Source organism: Apodemus sylvaticus, chromosome 23, assembly GCF_947179515.1.
Source record: "Apodemus sylvaticus chromosome 23, mApoSyl1.1, whole genome shotgun sequence".
NCBI classification, from domain to species: domain Eukaryota; kingdom Metazoa; phylum Chordata; class Mammalia; order Rodentia; family Muridae; genus Apodemus; species Apodemus sylvaticus.
Genome location: NC_067494.1, coordinates 41929858 through 41948596, shown reverse-complemented (window position 1 = coordinate 41948596; position 18739 = coordinate 41929858). Strand labels below are relative to the sequence as shown.

At 49.3% G+C, this 18739-nt stretch overlaps 1 protein-coding gene across 2 annotated transcripts in view; it reads right to left on the bottom strand.

Annotated features, from left to right (window-relative positions):
• Window positions 1-18739, bottom strand: part of Map3k4 (mitogen-activated protein kinase kinase kinase 4) — an 88743-nt gene that overhangs the window by 42063 nt on the left and 27941 nt on the right. For both annotated transcript variants that reach the window (XM_052169371.1, XM_052169372.1), the window contains exons 2-3: window positions 10663-10853; window positions 940-2294 (exon numbers count right to left, since the gene is read on the bottom strand). In XM_052169371.1, the coding sequence (XP_052025331.1) occupies window positions 940-2294; window positions 10663-10853 (1546 nt within the window). The remainder of the gene's footprint in view (window positions 1-939; window positions 2295-10662; window positions 10854-18739) is intronic.

Here is an 18739-nt window from a genome sequence, read left to right as displayed (position 1 = left end):
GAGAAAATCTACTCACTGTGTTTCAGTCACACACTGAGCCCCCACAACACACCCCTTCCCAAGTTTACCACCCTGAGCAGTGTTCTGGATTTCTGAAGTGTCATGCTTTCAAAGTCAAATTACAAGACACTTTGTCTAATGGACATGCTGCTCCCAAAAAGTCTTCCACAGGGAAAGATTCATTTACTAACAACCAAGTTCTGTCTGCGCCAAACATGTCACCCGTGACACAGTACGTGCTCTCTTCCCTCTGGTAAGTTTTACATCTCTTTACAATTTGCATCTTTTTAAAACCCAGTAACCAGAACGGGGCTTGCTGCTCAGTGGTGTGTGGTTAACTGTTTCCAGCTCTGGTTGAGGTGCTCTGGGGTTTCACTTTTGAAGTCTTGCCACGCTAGAGATCACGGGTGAACCCAGGGTTCACGGACGTGGCAAGCACTTTAGCACTCAGCCAGGTCCCAGCCTAGATGAAGCTTTGTCAAGGAATCCAAAAGGCTAGAGCTCCAGTTCAGTGGCGGAGCAGCTGCTCAACCCGCACAAGGTCCCTCAGGGTGCCTCAGGGCTAGGAGGACTAAATGGGTGGGTGGGCGGATGGCTGGCTGAATGAATGAATGAATGAATGAATGGCTTATCTGTGACTCTAGGTGTCGACACTGACATAGTTGAGTCACCTGCAGCTTGTGGTCACCCAGGCCCCGCCCCCCACTTTACACCCAGCTCGTCCTTCCTAACTGGTATTTATATGGTTGTGTTTTCCCTCCACACACGGCCTTGTGCTTCATCCATTAAATTTGATCCCCTTCCCATAATATTTTTATGGCAGCAATTATATATGTTATGCCTTGAAGTGCTAAGAATATTAAAGCCCATATGATCAATACCACACAGCAAGAGGGATTTGAGACGTGACACTCTGGGACACTCCCCATTGAGACCTACCTCCACTGGACGGTCGCCCTTCACCAGAGCCATACGAGCCCTTTGCAAGGAGCCGTTCATTAGCTTATGAAGCCGTAGAATCAGCTTTCTCAGTCCCATTTGCTTCAGTGCTTTGTCCACGAACGGTCTATAGATGGAAGTCAAGCAATGCCGGCTGGCTTCGGGGCCGCAGTCCGCTGTTCCCCAGCCTGCAGAGTCCTCCTCCGACTCCAGCCTCTCAAGTTTCCTGGATACCTGGCAGCCCCAGGAGTGACGGTCCGAGAGGGCGTCCACGGCCAGCCTGAGCCCTGGCGCCCTCAGATTGGGGGTTCGCTCCTCATCACTCTCCTCCGTCCCGCTCTCCAGCTCCCTCAGCTCTCCCTCCGTGTCCTCGTCCTCGGGCTCGTGGCCTTTGGATGGCCGAGGGGAAGGGATTTCAAACACTGGCCAGCCAATGTCTGATAGGTTCTTGATGCCCAGAACAGTGCCCATGATCCTCAGCTTCTGGTTTAAATCTTTCGTGATGTTTAGCCACAGGCAGAGTGCCTGCACTCTGTCCTCAAAGTCCTTTGCGGCGTATCGCTCGTAGTCCTTCTGCAGAGCCTGCAAGGACGGATAAAGTGCCTCCATGTACTCCAGCAGCTCCATTATCCGCTTCACCTGCTCGAAGGAGACCCTCTGGCGCTGGAGATGCTCGTGGTATGAAGAGCAGCCCGCGCGGTTGGCCCCGGGAGGGGTTCTGCACTGACCTTCCACCGAGGTACCGTTGAAGCCGGCTCCGTTCCGAGCGAAGGCCATGCTCCCGTAGTTGACTTTGAATGTGAGGATTTCATTGATGATCTCTGGGATGGCTTGGCGGGCTGTGTACAGAAAGAGGTCCTGGTCATTGATGGTGCGGCCCGCATGCCAGGCCTGGAGCTCTAACCAGATCAGCTCATTGGATCGGTTGAACCAGAAAGCAGCCGTGTTTTCCTGTCCCCTCTGTTCCCTGTCCTTCTTCTTCGAGACTGAGGTAAGCTTTAGCAAAAGGCGCAGTGTTTCAAAGAACTTTAAGCGATCTGCCGGGCAGTCAGTCCGAGAAGTCTGCCGTGCAGTTCTGGCTATAGGCATGGGCATAGAGACGGGCAGCTTGGCATTGCTACAGCCGAGGCTGAGGTAAGGCTTATTGAGATCCACATCTGGAATCGATTTTTTTGGCAAAGACCCAGCCACCGAGTCCAACATGAACGAGCACTGTGCATTTTTCTTGTGGTCTCGCTCCGTTGTTCTCAGAGTCGCTCGAATCTTCTTCTCCTGCTTGTAGCTGTATTCTTCCACCGTCTCCACTCCCTTCCCCGAATCTTTATGCGAAGACTGACTCGGTGTGTTTATTTTTTCTATTAAAAAGAAAACAACAAAACAGTATAAAACTCTAGAGTATGAAGCTAGTCACTGTTTTAAACCAGATACTCACACATTTCCACTCAGGTTACCACTGTGAAAAAGACACATACCATAAGACGGAACTTAAAAATAATCAGAACACAGCACCTTGTAAGGTTTTAATGATTGTTTTCATTTTTCTTGCTATATTACCCTTGTGTTCTTTTATACTCACAGTCGCTGGACCACGGCATCTGGCGCCTGTAACCCCAGCTCAGGGTGAGAACAGAGGGCGCTGCGGGGCTCCCTTAGGGCGTAGCCTAGCTAACTGCGCACTCCAGGCTCCGTGTCTCAGAGGGGAAGGGGGACGGGACGCAGGATGCTCAACCTTGACCTCTGGCCTGAACCAGCACAAAGGCACGCATGTATGCTCAGTCGCTGTCTATCTCTCTCCCCGTACATACACACACACACACACACACACGCACACGCACACGCACACGCACACGCACACGCACACGCACACACACAGAGTTTATAAAACAAATGTAGCATGCGTTATTGGTAGCAGTCACAAAATGTGTGTCATTTGAAAAGTAGGTTTTTAATTGTCTGTGATCTTCTAAAATGCAAACGTTATTATGTCCTGATCTGTACTGTATCTACCAAGAGGCAAAACATGAGAACATGAGATAAACCTATTTCAAGTAGATAATTACTTCAACAATCAGAGTCCCATGGGCACTGGGGTATGATTCTATAGACACAATCTCCTTTTAGCAGGCTTAAAAACTAAAATGATATAGGTTGCACTATATACATACAAATCCAGCTGAGCTTACCATTTAGTACAAGTGTGTGTTTTACACAACTGTTTGAAATGTGCGTTTACACCAAGCGGTGGTTTAACACTTGGATTTACAGAGAGTGACGGAAAGCAAACAGGGAAAGGGGCGAGATGAGACAATTACCTTTTCCCAAAACAGGACGTGAGTTGATATATATACATATATACATATTTATTTATATTTCACATATTACAGCGGAATTCAAACAGAAACAGACCTAAGCCTCAGTCTAGCCACATATAAATGCCCGTTATCCCACTAGTGGCCAGACTTGGGGTGGGGATGGGGGTGGGGCTAGTTGCTCAGTCTACATAGCTGTGCTTTCAGATGTTCTAAGTATTTGCAATGGTGTGAGTAAACAGATGTGCCAGGCAGGCCCCAAAGGAGGAACATCGCAAATACAGGAGGCCTGGGGAACACCAGGGCCTTGATACAGACACCGCCCTAGTGCTGGCTAGTTTGTCTTTCCCCACTGACATCACCGAGAACCTTTTAATCCACCCAGAGCCCACTGCTGATCAACAGGTTGCTTGCTCTGTTTTCTGCTGACGCTACAGTGTCTGAGATCAACAAGAAGCCCAGCCCGAGAGCAGCTCTGACAAGGAGGAGTTCAGAGCTGACACAGTGATGCAGATCTTTAACTCCTGCATCCCGGAGACTGGGGGAGGCAGAGTTCTGTGAGTTCAAGGCCAGCTTGATCTATTTATTGAGTTCCAATCCAGCCAGGGCTGCATAATGAGACTCTGCCTCAAATAAATATATAATAAATAAGTGGTCATACTTTGGGTAGTGATAAATCTTGGCCATACTTTAGCAGGTAAGATTTTAACAAGGGTTGAACAGTGATCAGCCAAAAGTATGTTTCCTCTTAGGGTTGGTTTAAGAAAAAGTTAGTCAAACTTTTTTTGAGTGTCAAAAAATTCATCCTCAAATTTCTGTTTCCTTTAAAGCATAACAGAAGGGAGAAAGGATTCATTTTATAGTTTAAGCTAAATAGGAATTTCAAACAGATGAGGCAGAACAGTTGAAATCACAAAAACACCCTTGCTGTGGACTCCATAAGTCAGTGCTTTGAAACACTCACATATATGGCTGACGCTGGGAGTGCTCTGTTCAAGGAACAGACACTGTGGCCGCTGCAATGAATCTGAGCTCGCTAGCTACCTGACACCTTCACGTGTAGAGCCACTTTGAAAAAGAGAATCTTGTCAGCGTGTGACAAGTTCTCAGTGGACACTTAGCCTTTAAAAAGACTTATTATTATTTTATTTATATGTTAAGCATGCGTGTGCCACGTGTGTGCCACACATGTGCGGGAGCCCAAAGAGTCCAGAGAGGATATGAGATTTCCAGAACTGTGAACAGCAGCTGTGAGGCTGTCTGCTGTGGGTGCTGGGAACTGAGCTTGCGTCTTCTGCAAGAGCAGCAGGCACTCCTAACCACTGACCACCTCCCCAGTCCAGGCCAGTGCTTCTCAACCTTTTCTGGGCGACAACTGCATTTGAGAACCTGATGGGATTACAGATGTTCACAATTAGCCGTGAAATGTTCACCCATTATTCACAGCTTCAGAGTCACGACAACAGTGACACAAAGAAGGGCTTGGAGGAGTCGGCCTCTCCTCGACAACTCGCTTTTGGTTCAAAGCTACATTTCCTTGAAGGCTGTGTTTCCAGCTGCTGGTGTGCAAACATGCGTGTGCTTAGATACACATCGCATCTACACCAGCATTGATGTCCAGCCTCCTTTAAGAAAAAAAGATTTATTTATTATTATATGTAAGTACGCTGTAGCCGTCTTCAGACACTCCAGAAGAGGGTGTCAGATCTCATTACAGAAGGTTGTGAGTCACCATGTGGTTGCTGGGATTTGAACTTGGGACCTTTGGAAGAGCAGTCAGTGTTCTTAACCGCTGAGCCATCTCTCCAGCCCCAGCCTCCTTTTTCTAATAAATTTCACACGCCTTTACACATTTAACTGCAATAGTCAATTCCCCTTCTACTATTCTATTATAAACAGGCAAACTATAAACTAGCAGCTAAAGCAGGCTAGCAGAAACTTAAAACGTTACTCATGCCGACAACACAAGCAAGCAGGACGTGTATACACTGCTAGGAGTGAAAGCGGGAGAGACCCTCATGAGGGACAGCACAAAACTACCTGCCAACTTAAATACACACACTTTCCAATACAGTGAGAGCATCCACCACTGAGGCTGGCCTCCAAAAATAACTCCACACGTGTACAGACACAGCAGGAGTGCTTATTTGAAAATAGGGGGAAAGCCCATTAGGAAAGGCTACAGTCATCCTAAAAAAAAAAAAGCATGAATTCAAATGGCTGGATCGGGATGGCAGTCTTGCATACTGTGCAGTAGCACCAGCGGTCTCCCTCCATACTGCAAGGTTACAAGCCTGTGATAGCGCAGCTTTATAGCGCAGAGCCCACCAGGATGCACAGCTCATCTCGGGGCCGGTGTGTCACCTCCGAGGTCTCCTGAGCAAGTCTACCATTCCAAGAGTTAGTCACTCGGCACTTCCACCAAATAATTTCAGTAAGAGCCAACCTTCTAATCCCGCATATGTACCAGAGAGCACTATAGATGCTCACGAAAAACAAACCTATGGCATAAGTTGCCTCAAGCTGAGCTTGAGATAACACTTCAGAAATTACATCCACAACAAGGGCTCTCACTGCAGAAGACAGAGGACCAGGCAGAGCGGTGACGCATCCCCGGGTGAACTCTGCTCTCGGGCACCTGGGGCTGTACATTCCCCTCCACGCTTCTGGTATTTATGAGAAAGAGGCTGGCCTGCCGATTCCCCCAGAGCATCACAGGGAGGCATGCAGGGCTAGTCTCCTAAGGCAGCTAGTGAACCAAACCTCTGGGTCCCGGGGGGTCCCATAGAGCACACGGAAGGCACTGTCTAGTGAAGGCACTCAGAGAGGGTGCTGCAGGACTTCCAAGGCAGAGTCTCAAGAGCTTGCCCTGGAGACTCTCAAAACCCTTGCTCTGATGGAAGCCAGGTGCCAGGTAAGAGGGACCTCCTCAGGGACCAGGACGCTCTGCACGCATGCAGGCCATGCAAATGATCACAGGACAGAAAGCAGTGCCTGCTGCGCCCCAGCTGCTCTTGCCATCTCAGCTCAAATCCGGACAGGGAAGCAAGGGCGCCACCTGGGTGAGACACCTGGCACTCGGCAGATACAGTGTGGAGGGGCTAAGGCCTCAGGGCCGGGTCTTCGCCAGAGCCGTACTTCCAGCCGATGGAACTGCTCCAGCTAAGGGGTCACACGCCATGGGCAGATGACCTTCTACTCTGCCTACACACGTGAGTGACAGAATCGTGAGCAATGAGTAGCTCTCATGCAGAGCTTCAGGGTGGTTTATTTATAAAGGGCAATCGGTAAGCAGAATAATGGGATCTCACCAGCCACTTCTCTGTCCAAGGGCTGAGTCCAACTTCGACCACAGCCTAAAGTTAGCGGGGTGACTCACATACCCACTGTACGGCAGGAGTAACGCGCCAGTTCACAGCTCCCTGGAAGGCTCTGAAAATGGATCTGAGCAGTCTGGCCAATTCTAAGAAGCTCCTCAAAATACAGAGGGACCAAGAGATTATTATGAATCATACGCTAGCCTGAAATCGTGGTGTCCCTGACTCAGTCACGGCACAAATGTCACTTGTTCCAGAAGTCTTCCACCAGGGCTTCTCAATACCCATCCTGTGTGTGCCCCTGGTGACCTCCATGCGCCCGACCACACCAGCCCACACTCGTGTGCTGCCTGAATCGCAGACGCCCTGAAGGAGACGGGACTGTCTTATTCATCCTCTAAACCAGGGCATGCCTGCGCACTCCCTCAAATTCTGACTCAGTGGAAAGACTGAAGGAGAAACAAGGGCAGAACAGGAGGGCTGGGGAGAAGAAAGATGAATCAGGGAGAAAGGAGACTAAACATCAACGACAAACTACAGTAGCAGTGGTGAGCAGACTGGGTAGGAAGACAGACAGAAGCAGGCAATGTAGCCACGCAACCGACCTGCAAACAGCCAATTAAAAAGAAGATAGATTTGGAATGTAAACAAAGAATATAGAAAATAAAAATATTAAGAAAAAAAAAGAAGATAGAAACAAAGTAACAATTTGATTTTACCTTAAGATTTAAGACAAAAGGAAAGTATTAAGGGGATTTTTTTTTTTTTTAGTTTGAAACGATAATGACAGTTATCACACAACCCTTAATACACTGTATAAAAAAATAAAACAAACAAAAAAACCCACATGATTTTACAGATAAAGTACGACACCCAGAGGTTACACACCCGGAATGTCCGTCAGCCAGACTGGAAACCATGCAAGCTGACACCTGCTGGGTGCTTGTGCACCGCTCTACACAGCTAAGTTCTGAGTGCAAATGAGGTCTCGGGAGCTACTGTGCTGTCACAATGCAAATGCCACGGTATCAGGACAGCGCACTTGCCCAGATGGGTCCCTCACTACGCCTGTTCTCAGCATGTATGAACAAGATTTCTGACAACAAAACAGCCCGCAGGCCGGCACGTGTGGAGTGGGGCGGCTTTCCGACACACCCCGAGACCATCTGAAACAGAAACCCAGGGCAAACTGCAGGTGATGACACTGTACGCACAGAAGCCGGGTGCGTCAGTCAGGCTGCGGCGTGAGCAGCTCGTGCAACACTAAGCAGAAGACAGCAGGGTGAGGCCCCGGGCAGACACAGCAGGCTGATGCGCGTGCAAGGAGCCGGCTTTTCCGTAGTCTCAGTGGCTTTTCTGTTTTGTTTCTAAGCTTCTCGGCCAATGTGCAATCCTCTGAAGTAAGAAAGAGAAACGACGAGGAAGGATGCCCACGTTCCTGAACCAGCGTCAGACGGCTGTGAAGCTAGAAGCCCAAGAGGACTGGCTGTTCCAGCTGGAAACAGCAGACGTGAGGTGACTGAGACCCTTCCCACCCCTGAAAGTTTACAGTTTTACAAAGTAAAATAATTCAAAGCAGTTGAGAAGGAAAAGAGATGATTTTCCTCTTCCATCCTTTCTGAATTTAACAAAACTCTAAAACCCCAAGGTTTCTGTGACTGGAGGGGTAAGCCATCTGAGGGCAGAGAGCTGGCGGCTTGGCACAGTTGCCCTCACCCGCCTTGGGACAGAGTTAGGAGGGGCTGGGAGGAAGGAAGGAGCACGGAGCACCAGGAGCACCAGGAGCACCGGGGACAGGACCTAACTGGGCTCTGAGATGCTACACAAAGAGGAGAAGAGAGGAGAGGATGGGCTGTCTCTGTGGACCTCAGATCTGGGTACCAGCTAGGTTCCCTCCATGGCTCTCAGGAGCACCTTCTAGCTTCCTCCATGGCTCTCAGATAGGAGCACCTTCTAGCTTCCTCCATGGCTCTCAGGAGCACCTTCTAGCTTCCTCCTTGGCTCTCAGATAGGAGCACCTTCTAGCTTCCTCCTTGGCTCTCAGATAGGAGCACCTTCTAGCTTCCTCCATGGCTCTCAGGAGCACCTCCTAGCTTCCTCCATGGCTCTCAGATAGGAGCACCTTCTAGCTTCCTCCATGGCTCTCAGATAGGAGCACCTTCTAGCTTCCTCCATGGCTCTCAGATAGGAGCACCTTCTAGCTTCCTCCATGGCTCTCAGACAGGAGCACCTTCTAGCTTCCTCCTTGGCTCTCAGACAGGAGCACCTTCTAGCTTCCTCCTTGGCTCTCAGGAGCACCTTCTAGCTTCCTCCATGGCTCTCAGACAGGAGCACCTTCTAGCTTCCTCCTTGGCTCTCAGGAGCACCTTCTAGCTTCCTCCATGGCTCTCAGATAGGAGCACCTTCTAGCTTCCTCCTTGGCTCTCAGGAGCACCTTCTAGCTTCCTCCTTGGCTCTCAGATAGGAGCATCTTCTAGCTTCCTCCTTGGCTCTCAGATAGGAGCACCTTCTAGCTTCCTCCTTGGCTCTCAGATAGGAGCACCTTCTAGCTTCCTCCTTGGCTCTCAGGAGCACCTTCTAGCTTCCTCCTTGGCTCTCAGATAGGAGCACCTTCTAGCTTCCTCCTTGGCTCTCAGGAGCACCTTCTAGCTTCCTCCATGGCTCTCAGGAGCACCTTCTAGCTTCCTCCTTGGCTCTCAGGAGCACCTTCTAGCTTCCTCCATGGCTCTCAGATAGGAGCACCTTCTAGCTTCCTCCTTGGCTCTCAGATAGGAGCACCTTCTAGCTTCCTCCTTGGCTCTCAGATAGGAGCACCTTCTAGCTTCCTCCATGGCTCTCAGACAGGAGCACCTTCTAGCTTCCTCCTTGGCTCTCAGGAGCACCTTCTAGCTTCCTCCTTGGCTCTCAGATAGGAGCACCTTCTAGCTCCTCCTTGGCTCTCAGGAGCACCTTCTAGCTTCCTCCATGGCTCTCAGACAGGAGCACCTTCTAGCTTCCTCCTTGGCTCTCAGGAGCACCTTCTAGCTTCCTCCTTGGCTCTCAGGAGCACCTTCTAGCTTCCTCCTTGGCTCTCAGACAGGAGCACCTTCTAGCTTCCTCCTTGGCTCTCAGGAGCACCTTCTAGCTTCCTCCTTGGCTCTCAGACAGGAGCACCTTCTAGCTTCCTCCTTGGCTCTCAGGAGCACCTTCTAGCTTCCTCCATGGCTCTCAGATAGGAGCACCTTCTAGCTTCCTCCTTGGCTCTCAGGAGCACCTTCTAGCTTCCTCCTTGGCTCTCAGATAGGAGCACCTTCTAGCTTCCTCCTTGGCTCTCAGATAGGAGCACCTTCTAGCTTCCTCCTTGGCTCTCAGATAGGAGCACCTTCTAGCTTCCTCCTTGGCTCTCAGGAGCACCTTCTAGCTTCCTCCTTGGCTCTCAGATAGGAGCACCTTCTAGCTTCCTCCATGGCTCTCAGACAGGAGCACCTTCTAGCTTCCTCCTTGGCTCTCAGACAGGAGCACCTTCTAGCTTCCTCCTTGGCTCTCAGGAGCACCTTCTAGCTTCCTCCATGGCTCTCAGACAGGAGCACCTTCTAGCTTCCTCCTTGGCTCTCAGGAGCACCTTCTAGCTTCCTCCTTGGCTCTCAGACATGAATTCCCATCTGGCAGCTGCTTAGCATGCAAGAGCACTACACTCTTGAGTCACTGGCAGAAGACAGAGCCCTTGGCTCGTTCCAGAATTCAGGAAACTATGGCCTGGCTGTCTCCTCGCGGATGTCCAGTATACCACTGCTGGAGCAAAGAACTCAGAAACCTCAGCAAGAGACAAAAAATAAGTAATTGCATGCCACCCATGTGGTATCTAGCTAGCCACTTTGGGTTTGCAGCCTTTAGCAGAGCCTCAAAAGACTTAAAGCACAACTCAGGACAAAGCCTCCTGCACTGGATAATCACCTGCCCCTTCTCCTAGCAGCACAGCCTGTGGTGCTAAGTCAAAATAACAACTCTATAGCCACACTGAGATACAACTTAAAACAAAGTACACTAAAGCTTTCAAAGACCTGTTGAGGCTCCACACCCGCCACACCCTTTCCGGTGGATCTTTCAGAAGGGCTCACCTTTCAAGTTTGATCGGCCGGCCGGCCTCCCCACACTGTTCCTCTGGTGCTTGGCTGACAGGCGTTTCATCTGCCGAGGTGTGCTTGGCGGTGAGGTGCTGTAGAGGTTCTCCGTGTTTGTTTCATCAGAGAAGTCCTCTGGGTCAGACTCCACACTCTTTTGAGCTGACTCTCCCGGCGTGCACTCCTGCCTACGGATGGTAACGAATACAGAAAGAGCTGGTCAGGATCACTCACAGCTTTCTTTGAGAATGCTGCAAAACTTCTCCGCCTGACTCCTCGGCATCAGGGTCCTTCACGTGAAGGACAGGGCTTGCGGCCACGAGCTGTAAGCTGTCAGGCACAGCGTGGGTACGACCTGACCTGTGTGCTGTGTCTGTTGCCTCTGGAGCGCTTTCAAATCTAACTGAGCTTCAATCTAAAAACTACAAATTAAAAGAGTTAACAGCAAAAAACTAGAAGGAGCAGATCAGACAGAGCTAAAAATGGACCTGTGCACCAGCTTTGGCAAGCTGACTAATGAGGGGGCAAGCTCAGTCCCGCCTGCCGGCCCGGGTTCCAGAGCCCAGCTCTTCCTGAAGGGCACAGGCTGTGCAGCGCATACAGCATTTCCCACGGCCCAGGCCCATGTGGGGAGGCTCGGCGCTGGCACAGCGTGGCGTCCGGAAAATCACCGTATACCCACCACTGAGCCACCTAAAGATGGTTATGCCAGCAAACCGTGCTACATGTGTTTTAACATGTCAAAAAAGTTGTATGAATTCTTAAAGAATAGAGATATAGAAAAAAAAAAAAAGCTTTAAGGTTCTCCTGCCTGGAAGATGCAACGCGTAAGAGACATGTTTTCTGAAAACACTGCCTGTCATTCTGCAGCTAGCCAATTCTCAAACATCATCACTGCTGTGATAAAGTTCCTTTTCTGCAAAACTTGCATGATAAACTTCAGTTCCATACAGTGAGAGCAAATCTAATTCTAAAAGGAGCACCCACTAAAGCTTTCCTCTGTGGAGGTCACCACAGCCTGTCTCATTAGGAGAAGTTAGAAACTGAGCTCGACAGAGCCCAACGCTGTGTATGGCACAGATTCTTTCTGGCCACTTCTGTCACAATATAAACCCAATGCTAATCCAAAATCACAAGGAAATGGGGGAGGGCGCTCAAGATGTGTGAAATCATCGTTAAACTGAAAAATAAAAACAGAAGCTGTCTTCTGGAAAGCAAGAATTTGGGGTTGAGGAGCTGGATCAGTAGGCAAAGTGAGGACCTGCGGTCAGAGCCCCAGCACCCAAGTAAAAAGCCTGCCATGATGGATGGCGCACTCCTGTAGTCCCAGCAGGGAAGAGGCAGGTGACTTAGCGGGGGACTCACTGGCCAGGCAATCTACCAGAAATAGTGAGCCCCAGGTTCTGTGACTCTGTCTACAGGAAACAAGGAAGATACTGTGTTGGCTCTGGTCTGTGCCAACACCCTCACCTGCTAGCAGCCATGCACACATGGTGCAGAGCGGCTACAGGATTACACAGGTCTGCCAGGCGTGCCTCTTAACATCCTGAGTCCCAGCTCTGGGAGGCAGAGACAGGCAGATTTCTGGGTTCAAGGCCAGCCTGAGTTTCATATAAAGACCCTGTCTCAAATCAAAGGGATTGGTGGTCTAAAGAGATTGGATGACTTATTCGGGAGGAGACCTGGGGTTCAGTTCCCAGAAGCCACATGGTGGTGTTCAGCCATCTCCAGCTCTAGTTCCAGGGGACCCTAGTTACCGTCTTCTGCCCTCTCATAGAGCACACACATACATGGAGAGCCCCTACACATAAAATAATTGAAAAATAACTGCACAAATTTCCAGTAATGCAATTTACTTTTTAATTCTATCAGCGAGTGGCCACTTGGATGCTGTCCTGCAGTGACTTGTGACACACCTTCTTTTCCTTTTATTATCTCTGAGGAGTGTAACACCTGGGCTGCGGAAAGGTCCTCTCTTCCTGGGCCCTCGGGGTCAGGGGTGGAGGTGTATCCTTCTGCCTCTGGCTGCCAGCATGGTTCCAACAGGAAAGGTTCACTATGTTCCTGCTTTACCACACAACACTCACAAATGCAGTAACAACACCTTGCAGGGACTTGCCGGGGGTCCCTCGGAGCCATGGCCTTCTCCAGGTTCACAAACAACAGTACGAAAAAGCCCTTTTCTGGGCTTTTCTGCATTGGGGGTTGTTCTCTCAACTGCATTCCTGTCAGTTTTCCACACATATTCCACCCATGCTGCTCGGCTGCCTTACGGGTCACTCCTGCCTTTCCTGTGATGAAATGCTGTGCTGTAGAAAACGCAGTGGGGAAGGATATGGACAGCGCACCTCTATAGAGCCATAGTAAACGCAGTGGGGAAGGATATGGACAGCGCACCTCTACAGAGCCATAGTAAACGCAGTGGGGAAGGATATGGACAGCGCACCTCTACAGAGCCATAGTAAACGCAGTGGGGAAGGATATGAACAGCGCACCTCTACAGAGCCATAGGAAACGCAGTGGGGAAGGATATGGACAGCGCACCTCTACAGAGCCATAGTAAACGCAGTGGGGAAGGATATGAACAGCGCACCTCTACAAAGCCATAGTAAACGCAGTGGGGAAGGAGATGCACAGCGCACCTCTACAGAACCAGAGTAAACGCAGTGGGGAAGGATATGAACAGCGCACCTCTACAGAGCCATAGTAAATGCAGTGGGGAAGGATATGGACAGCGCAGCTCTACAGAGACTGCAGAATAAGCAAAGAGCAGAGCATGCTGGGGCACACTCATCTAAACTCACTGGAGAGGATGCTAAAGGAAATGAGTCCTCATCAGTCTAACCAAGAAACTCAAGAAACAAGGAATAAAATTCAGTGGATTAAAGAAGACGCCTAACTGGAACAAATGGTACCTCATGGAAGAAAAGACATGGAACTGAACGCTGTCCTATGGAAACTAACCCGGGAGGTGTGAAGAGCTAAGCGGTAAACGAGAAAACGGAAAGCTTTTAATCAGAGGGAACCCTCATTATCTCACAGCAGAACAGCTTCTTAAGGTAAGCAGGCAGCAGCAACTGAAGATGACTTTAAGACACAGACTTTCAACTAAGACGCGAGAGGGGAACCCTGAGCCGGAGCAGGAGACATTGTACATGAACAACAAAATCTGGAACACAGACAGACGCTACAGACCAACCACCAGACATCAGGAAAAGAAAGTCACACGTTGACAACAAAGCCCACGACACAGAAGCTACACACCAACTGCCAGACCCCTGCAAAACAACACACTTAAACACTGGCAAAATGCTTGTGCGCGCATTTTAGAGAAGATACTGGGCTGGGGAATCCAGTTTGGTGTAGGATCCCACGCTATAGAAAAAAGTCCAAGGCTCACGAAGCTGCACGAACTTTGCTTCTGACAATCACAAAAAATAATGAATGCCACATTGCTGAAAGTCAACGTGCATCTTATGTAAAGACGGGGAGGGTGGGTCCCGTCAACCACCGTACAAGTGAAGACCCCACCCAGTGCAGCTCGAGGCTGGTTTGTTAGGTTCTATGGAAACTGAAGACACACAAAGGCTACTACAGACCAGCAACTTAAGCCCTTGCGCACACACGACACACATGTAGCAGATGTCACACTATTTGTAACAGACAAAATCCCAAGTCACGCTCCTGCAAGAGCAGAGCCCTATGATGAGAGGAACTCTGGACCTACAGACAGACTTACATTCAAAAGCTGGTTGTGCTGCTACATAATTGTGTGGGAGGGGGATGGACGATTTAAAACCCCGCCCTTATATCTTTATAAAATAAAGTTGGCCCTCTCTGAGGATTAACACTAATGTGTCAGGCAATCCTGAGTGTCTGTCACTAAATGTGGACTGCAGGCCGCAGGCTTCGTAGTGCTTGTTCACTGTGCGCCGAGAGGGTGAGCTCTAAGCGTGTGTCTGCACACTACAAGAGCATTCCACAGCAGGGGCCGGAGCCGAAAGCCATCTCAGCACCTCTTAAAACCCTCCCTCCTGTGTGACAGCATCACAGGGCTGCTTCTACTTAGTTACCTGTTGATAAACATTCATTGAGAATGGCAAAGAGGCTGCATTTTACTGCTGTCACATTGACAATGTCACCAAGTGCTTTTCCACAGTGCCTCATTCCACACACTGGGACGGATGTGACCAGAGAATTGTAGCACAAATAATCTGATCAATTAATAATGTATCAAATCCAGACAGTGGGAATGATAGGGTGAATTAAAAAAATGTAGTGAAATGAGAAAATCTCTTCAGAGCACGCCTTCTGTGGTAGGAGTGACTGCCTGCCTCTGCTCACAGTGAAAAATTACCATGAAGTCTGGAAGCCATACTCCAATGTGGTGAAGCTATACCACTGTATTTTCTTAAAAATGACTTAACTTGGTTGAGACAGTACTCACCCTCATCAGAAATGTTACCAATTTACACTCCATCCAGGTAACTCAGCAACACTTTGGAAATAACAGACTAGAAAGTGCAGACTAGACAGGGCAGAACAGACAGGGCAGACTAGACAGGGCAGAACAGACAGGGCAGACTAGGGAAGACTACATAGGGCAGACTAGACAGGGCAGAACAGACAGGGCAGACTAGACGGGGCAGACCAGACAGGGCAGACTAGACAGGGCAGAATAAACAGGGCAGAATAAACAGGGCAGACTAGACAGGGCAGACCAGACAGGGCAGACTACATAGGGCAGATTAGACAGGACATAATAAATATGGCAGACTAGACAGGGCAGAATAGACAGGACAGACTAGATAGGACAGACTAGACAGGACAGACTAGAAAGTGCAGACTAGACAGGACAGACTAGACAGGGCAGACTAGAAAGTGCAGACTAGACAAGGCAGAACAGACAGGGCAGACTACCTAGGGCAGATTAGACAGGACATAATAGATATGGCAGAATAAACAGGGCAGACTAGACAGAGCAGACCAGACAGGACAGACTAGACAGGGCAGACTAGACAGGGCAGACCAGACAGGGCAGACTAGACAGGGCAGACCAGACAGGGCAGACTAGACAGGGCAGACTAGAAAGTGCAGACCAGACAGGGCAGACTAGACAGGGCAGGCTACACATAGCAGACTAGACAGGGCAGATGAAAAAGTGAACAGACTTTATACACACAATAGAAAGCATCCAAGCTGGATGAAAGCGATGGGAAGAGGGCCGGAGGCTCTGCAATCCGCACCACAAAGTCTAACGTCTGTATTGCCAGAGTCCAAAGCACAGGAAAATCCACAAAGAAATGAGAGCCAAAATGTTCAAATAGATACAACAACTTCAAGAATTACACTCAGGGAAGAACTATGAAGAGAACCATTTTATTAGGCATAATTAACTGTGTGCATTGTAAACAAAGTGCTGGAAGTCATTACTGATCTTCAAGCCACCAAAGACAAACAACTCATTTTAGGAGCCTTTTGCTTAGAAGTGATACTTAACAGACGAAAGCTTCCTGTCTTTAAAAACACGTGTACATAAAAATCTGGGAAGAAATACTAGTGCTAAGTTCAAAAGCGCTTGCTTCACTTCAGTTGGGCAACCGCAAGCATCCCAAGCCTCTCTGCAGCAGCGCACGTGAGATGAGCTAATGTGGCCGGCTGACTGGTGCACGTTTCCATGGATACCAAGCACGTGGGATTGGAGAGTAGACAGGCTCCTGGGAGCCGTCCCGGAACGGACGCCTTATTTGTGCTTAAAAGCTCACAAGTGTGAGGTGTCTTTCTTACACTCACTTCTGACACCCACATAAATCAAGTCTTCTTCTACTACAAGCCCCTGTTAAATGCCATTCACTTCACACCAGAGCCTCGTAAAGAAAAGCACGTCTTGAACTCAGTCCAAGGGATTTGTAGTCTTTAAATGAAAAATGTGTAGAAAGAAAACAAGACACAGCATCAAAGACCTTGGGACTAAAGAGTCTGGCTGCGACACACACAGTGAACTGTACTGGAGCCTGAGTGAAGGACAAGGGGGGGGGGCGCTCAGAAACATCTGGGGTCCTGCAAAAGCCCCTGAGTTTTTATCTTCATCCGCAGCTGTGTAGCATGTCCTTCAAAATTAAATGGCACCTAGTCCGCTAGCAACTGCAGTAGCTCACCTGTGGGAAGTCCTCTCGGCTACCTCCCATTTACCTGCCCCGTGTGACATAAGAACAAAACAGGTCCCTGCTATGAGGCAAACTGGAAAGGGGGGGTCCTTTCTTTTTTTTTTCTTTTCCTTCCTTCCTTCCTTCCTTCCTTAAATAAATTTTCATCCATTTGTAAATGCCAGTTTTGGTGAGGGGGCCTGGAAAGCAGGATAAAAGGGAGTACTGGAAGGGACTACTAACTCTGAAGGCCTTTGAAATGCCATTATAGAAAGCTATTACAGGCCGGGCGGTGGTGGAGCACACCTGTAATCCCAGCACTCTGGGAGGCAGAGGCAGGTGGATTTCTAAGTTGGAGACCAGCCTGGTCTACAGAGTGAGTTCCAGGACAGCCAGGGCTATACAGAGACCTGTCTCAAAACAAAACAAAACAAAACAAAACAAAAAACAACAACAAAAAACAAATCCAAAAAACCAAAAACAAACCAAAAAAACCTATTATGGGGGGGGGGGCTGGAGAGATAGCTCAGGTTAAGAGCACTGACTGCTCTTCTGAGGGTCCTGAGTTCAAATCCCAGCAACCACATGGTGGCTCACAACCATCTGTAATAGGATCTGATGCCCTCTTTCTAGAGTGTCTGAAGGCAGCTACAGTATACTTACATATAATAAATCTTTTTAAAAAAGAAGTTCTTTGTGTGTGTATACATATATGTGTATACATATACATGCATGCACATGTGTGGATATGTAGCACTAAGATAGAATCACCATATAATGGGGACACGAAGCCCCAAGCAGATACACCACCAAGTAAAACCTCCAGCACCAGGAATGAGTTACAATTTCTTGAGTGACTTAGCCAAAGGGATCCCACAGACAATGCCTGCCAACACCCCCCCCCAACCCCCACCCCTAAAAGCTACTGCCACGGTCATCTGTTAACTGTCCACAGCCTGATGGGAAGGCCCGGTGGCTGAGGACAGCGCTTACTTACATACCTAGCTACTGCTCACTGGAATGCCCACCCGTCTCGAGCAGCATTCGCGGTGCTGGGGGTTACTTCGCATGCTACCAAAGGAGAGGGGAGGGGCAATCACCAGATCATCAGTATCACCCAGCCTCGAGCCCTCAGAGTCTACAACCTCCAGCAGTAACCTGCTTGTACCATAAATGGTACAAGTTCAAGCCAGACGAAACCCCACATGGAGAAGAGGAAGTGGACACACAGCGGCAGCCCTAGCCATGGAACTCATCATGCCTGATAGCTGGCGGGAAAGGCTTCCCTCTGATGGCGAGCCACTGGTCTACCTCATACTCCCAAGTTCAAGGCTAGCGGGAACTCCATAGAGTCCAAGGCCAGTCTGGACTGTGCAGTGAAGTCCTTTCTCAAAATGAAAACCTAGTTACAAAAGTAAGAAATTCATTTAAGTTCTACAGACTGATCATTACAGTTGTACAAAAATGTTTAAATAGGCAAGGAAATGTTCTGAGATCCCTCCCAAACTAGCTCTGCACCAGAATCCCAACTTTAATGTCAAAAGACAGATTTTGGTGTGTCCCGATAGGAATTATAATTAGGAGGCATGGGTTCTGACTGGAAATATGTATTACAGCATTTACCAGAGCTCCTGGTCCATGGGACAAGGCTCTGCAGTCTGGGTGACGGCTATCACAGAGGGCGTGCTGAATTCCTATCTAAACACTAAGCTCTACCCCCCCACCCCCACCCCTGCCTGCCCGCCCGCCCGCCTGCCCAGGGTCAGTCACCCCTCCTCCAGGAGCTGAGTGCAGAGGCCACTTGGCTCCCTCAGCAACTCTGGGGCAGTCTTAGAGACCAGTGCACAGCCCTTCGTGATGCGAAGGCCATCAGGGAGCCTGTTACAAAGGGTCTGGGCTACTACGATTACAGCTACGTCCAGTCACAA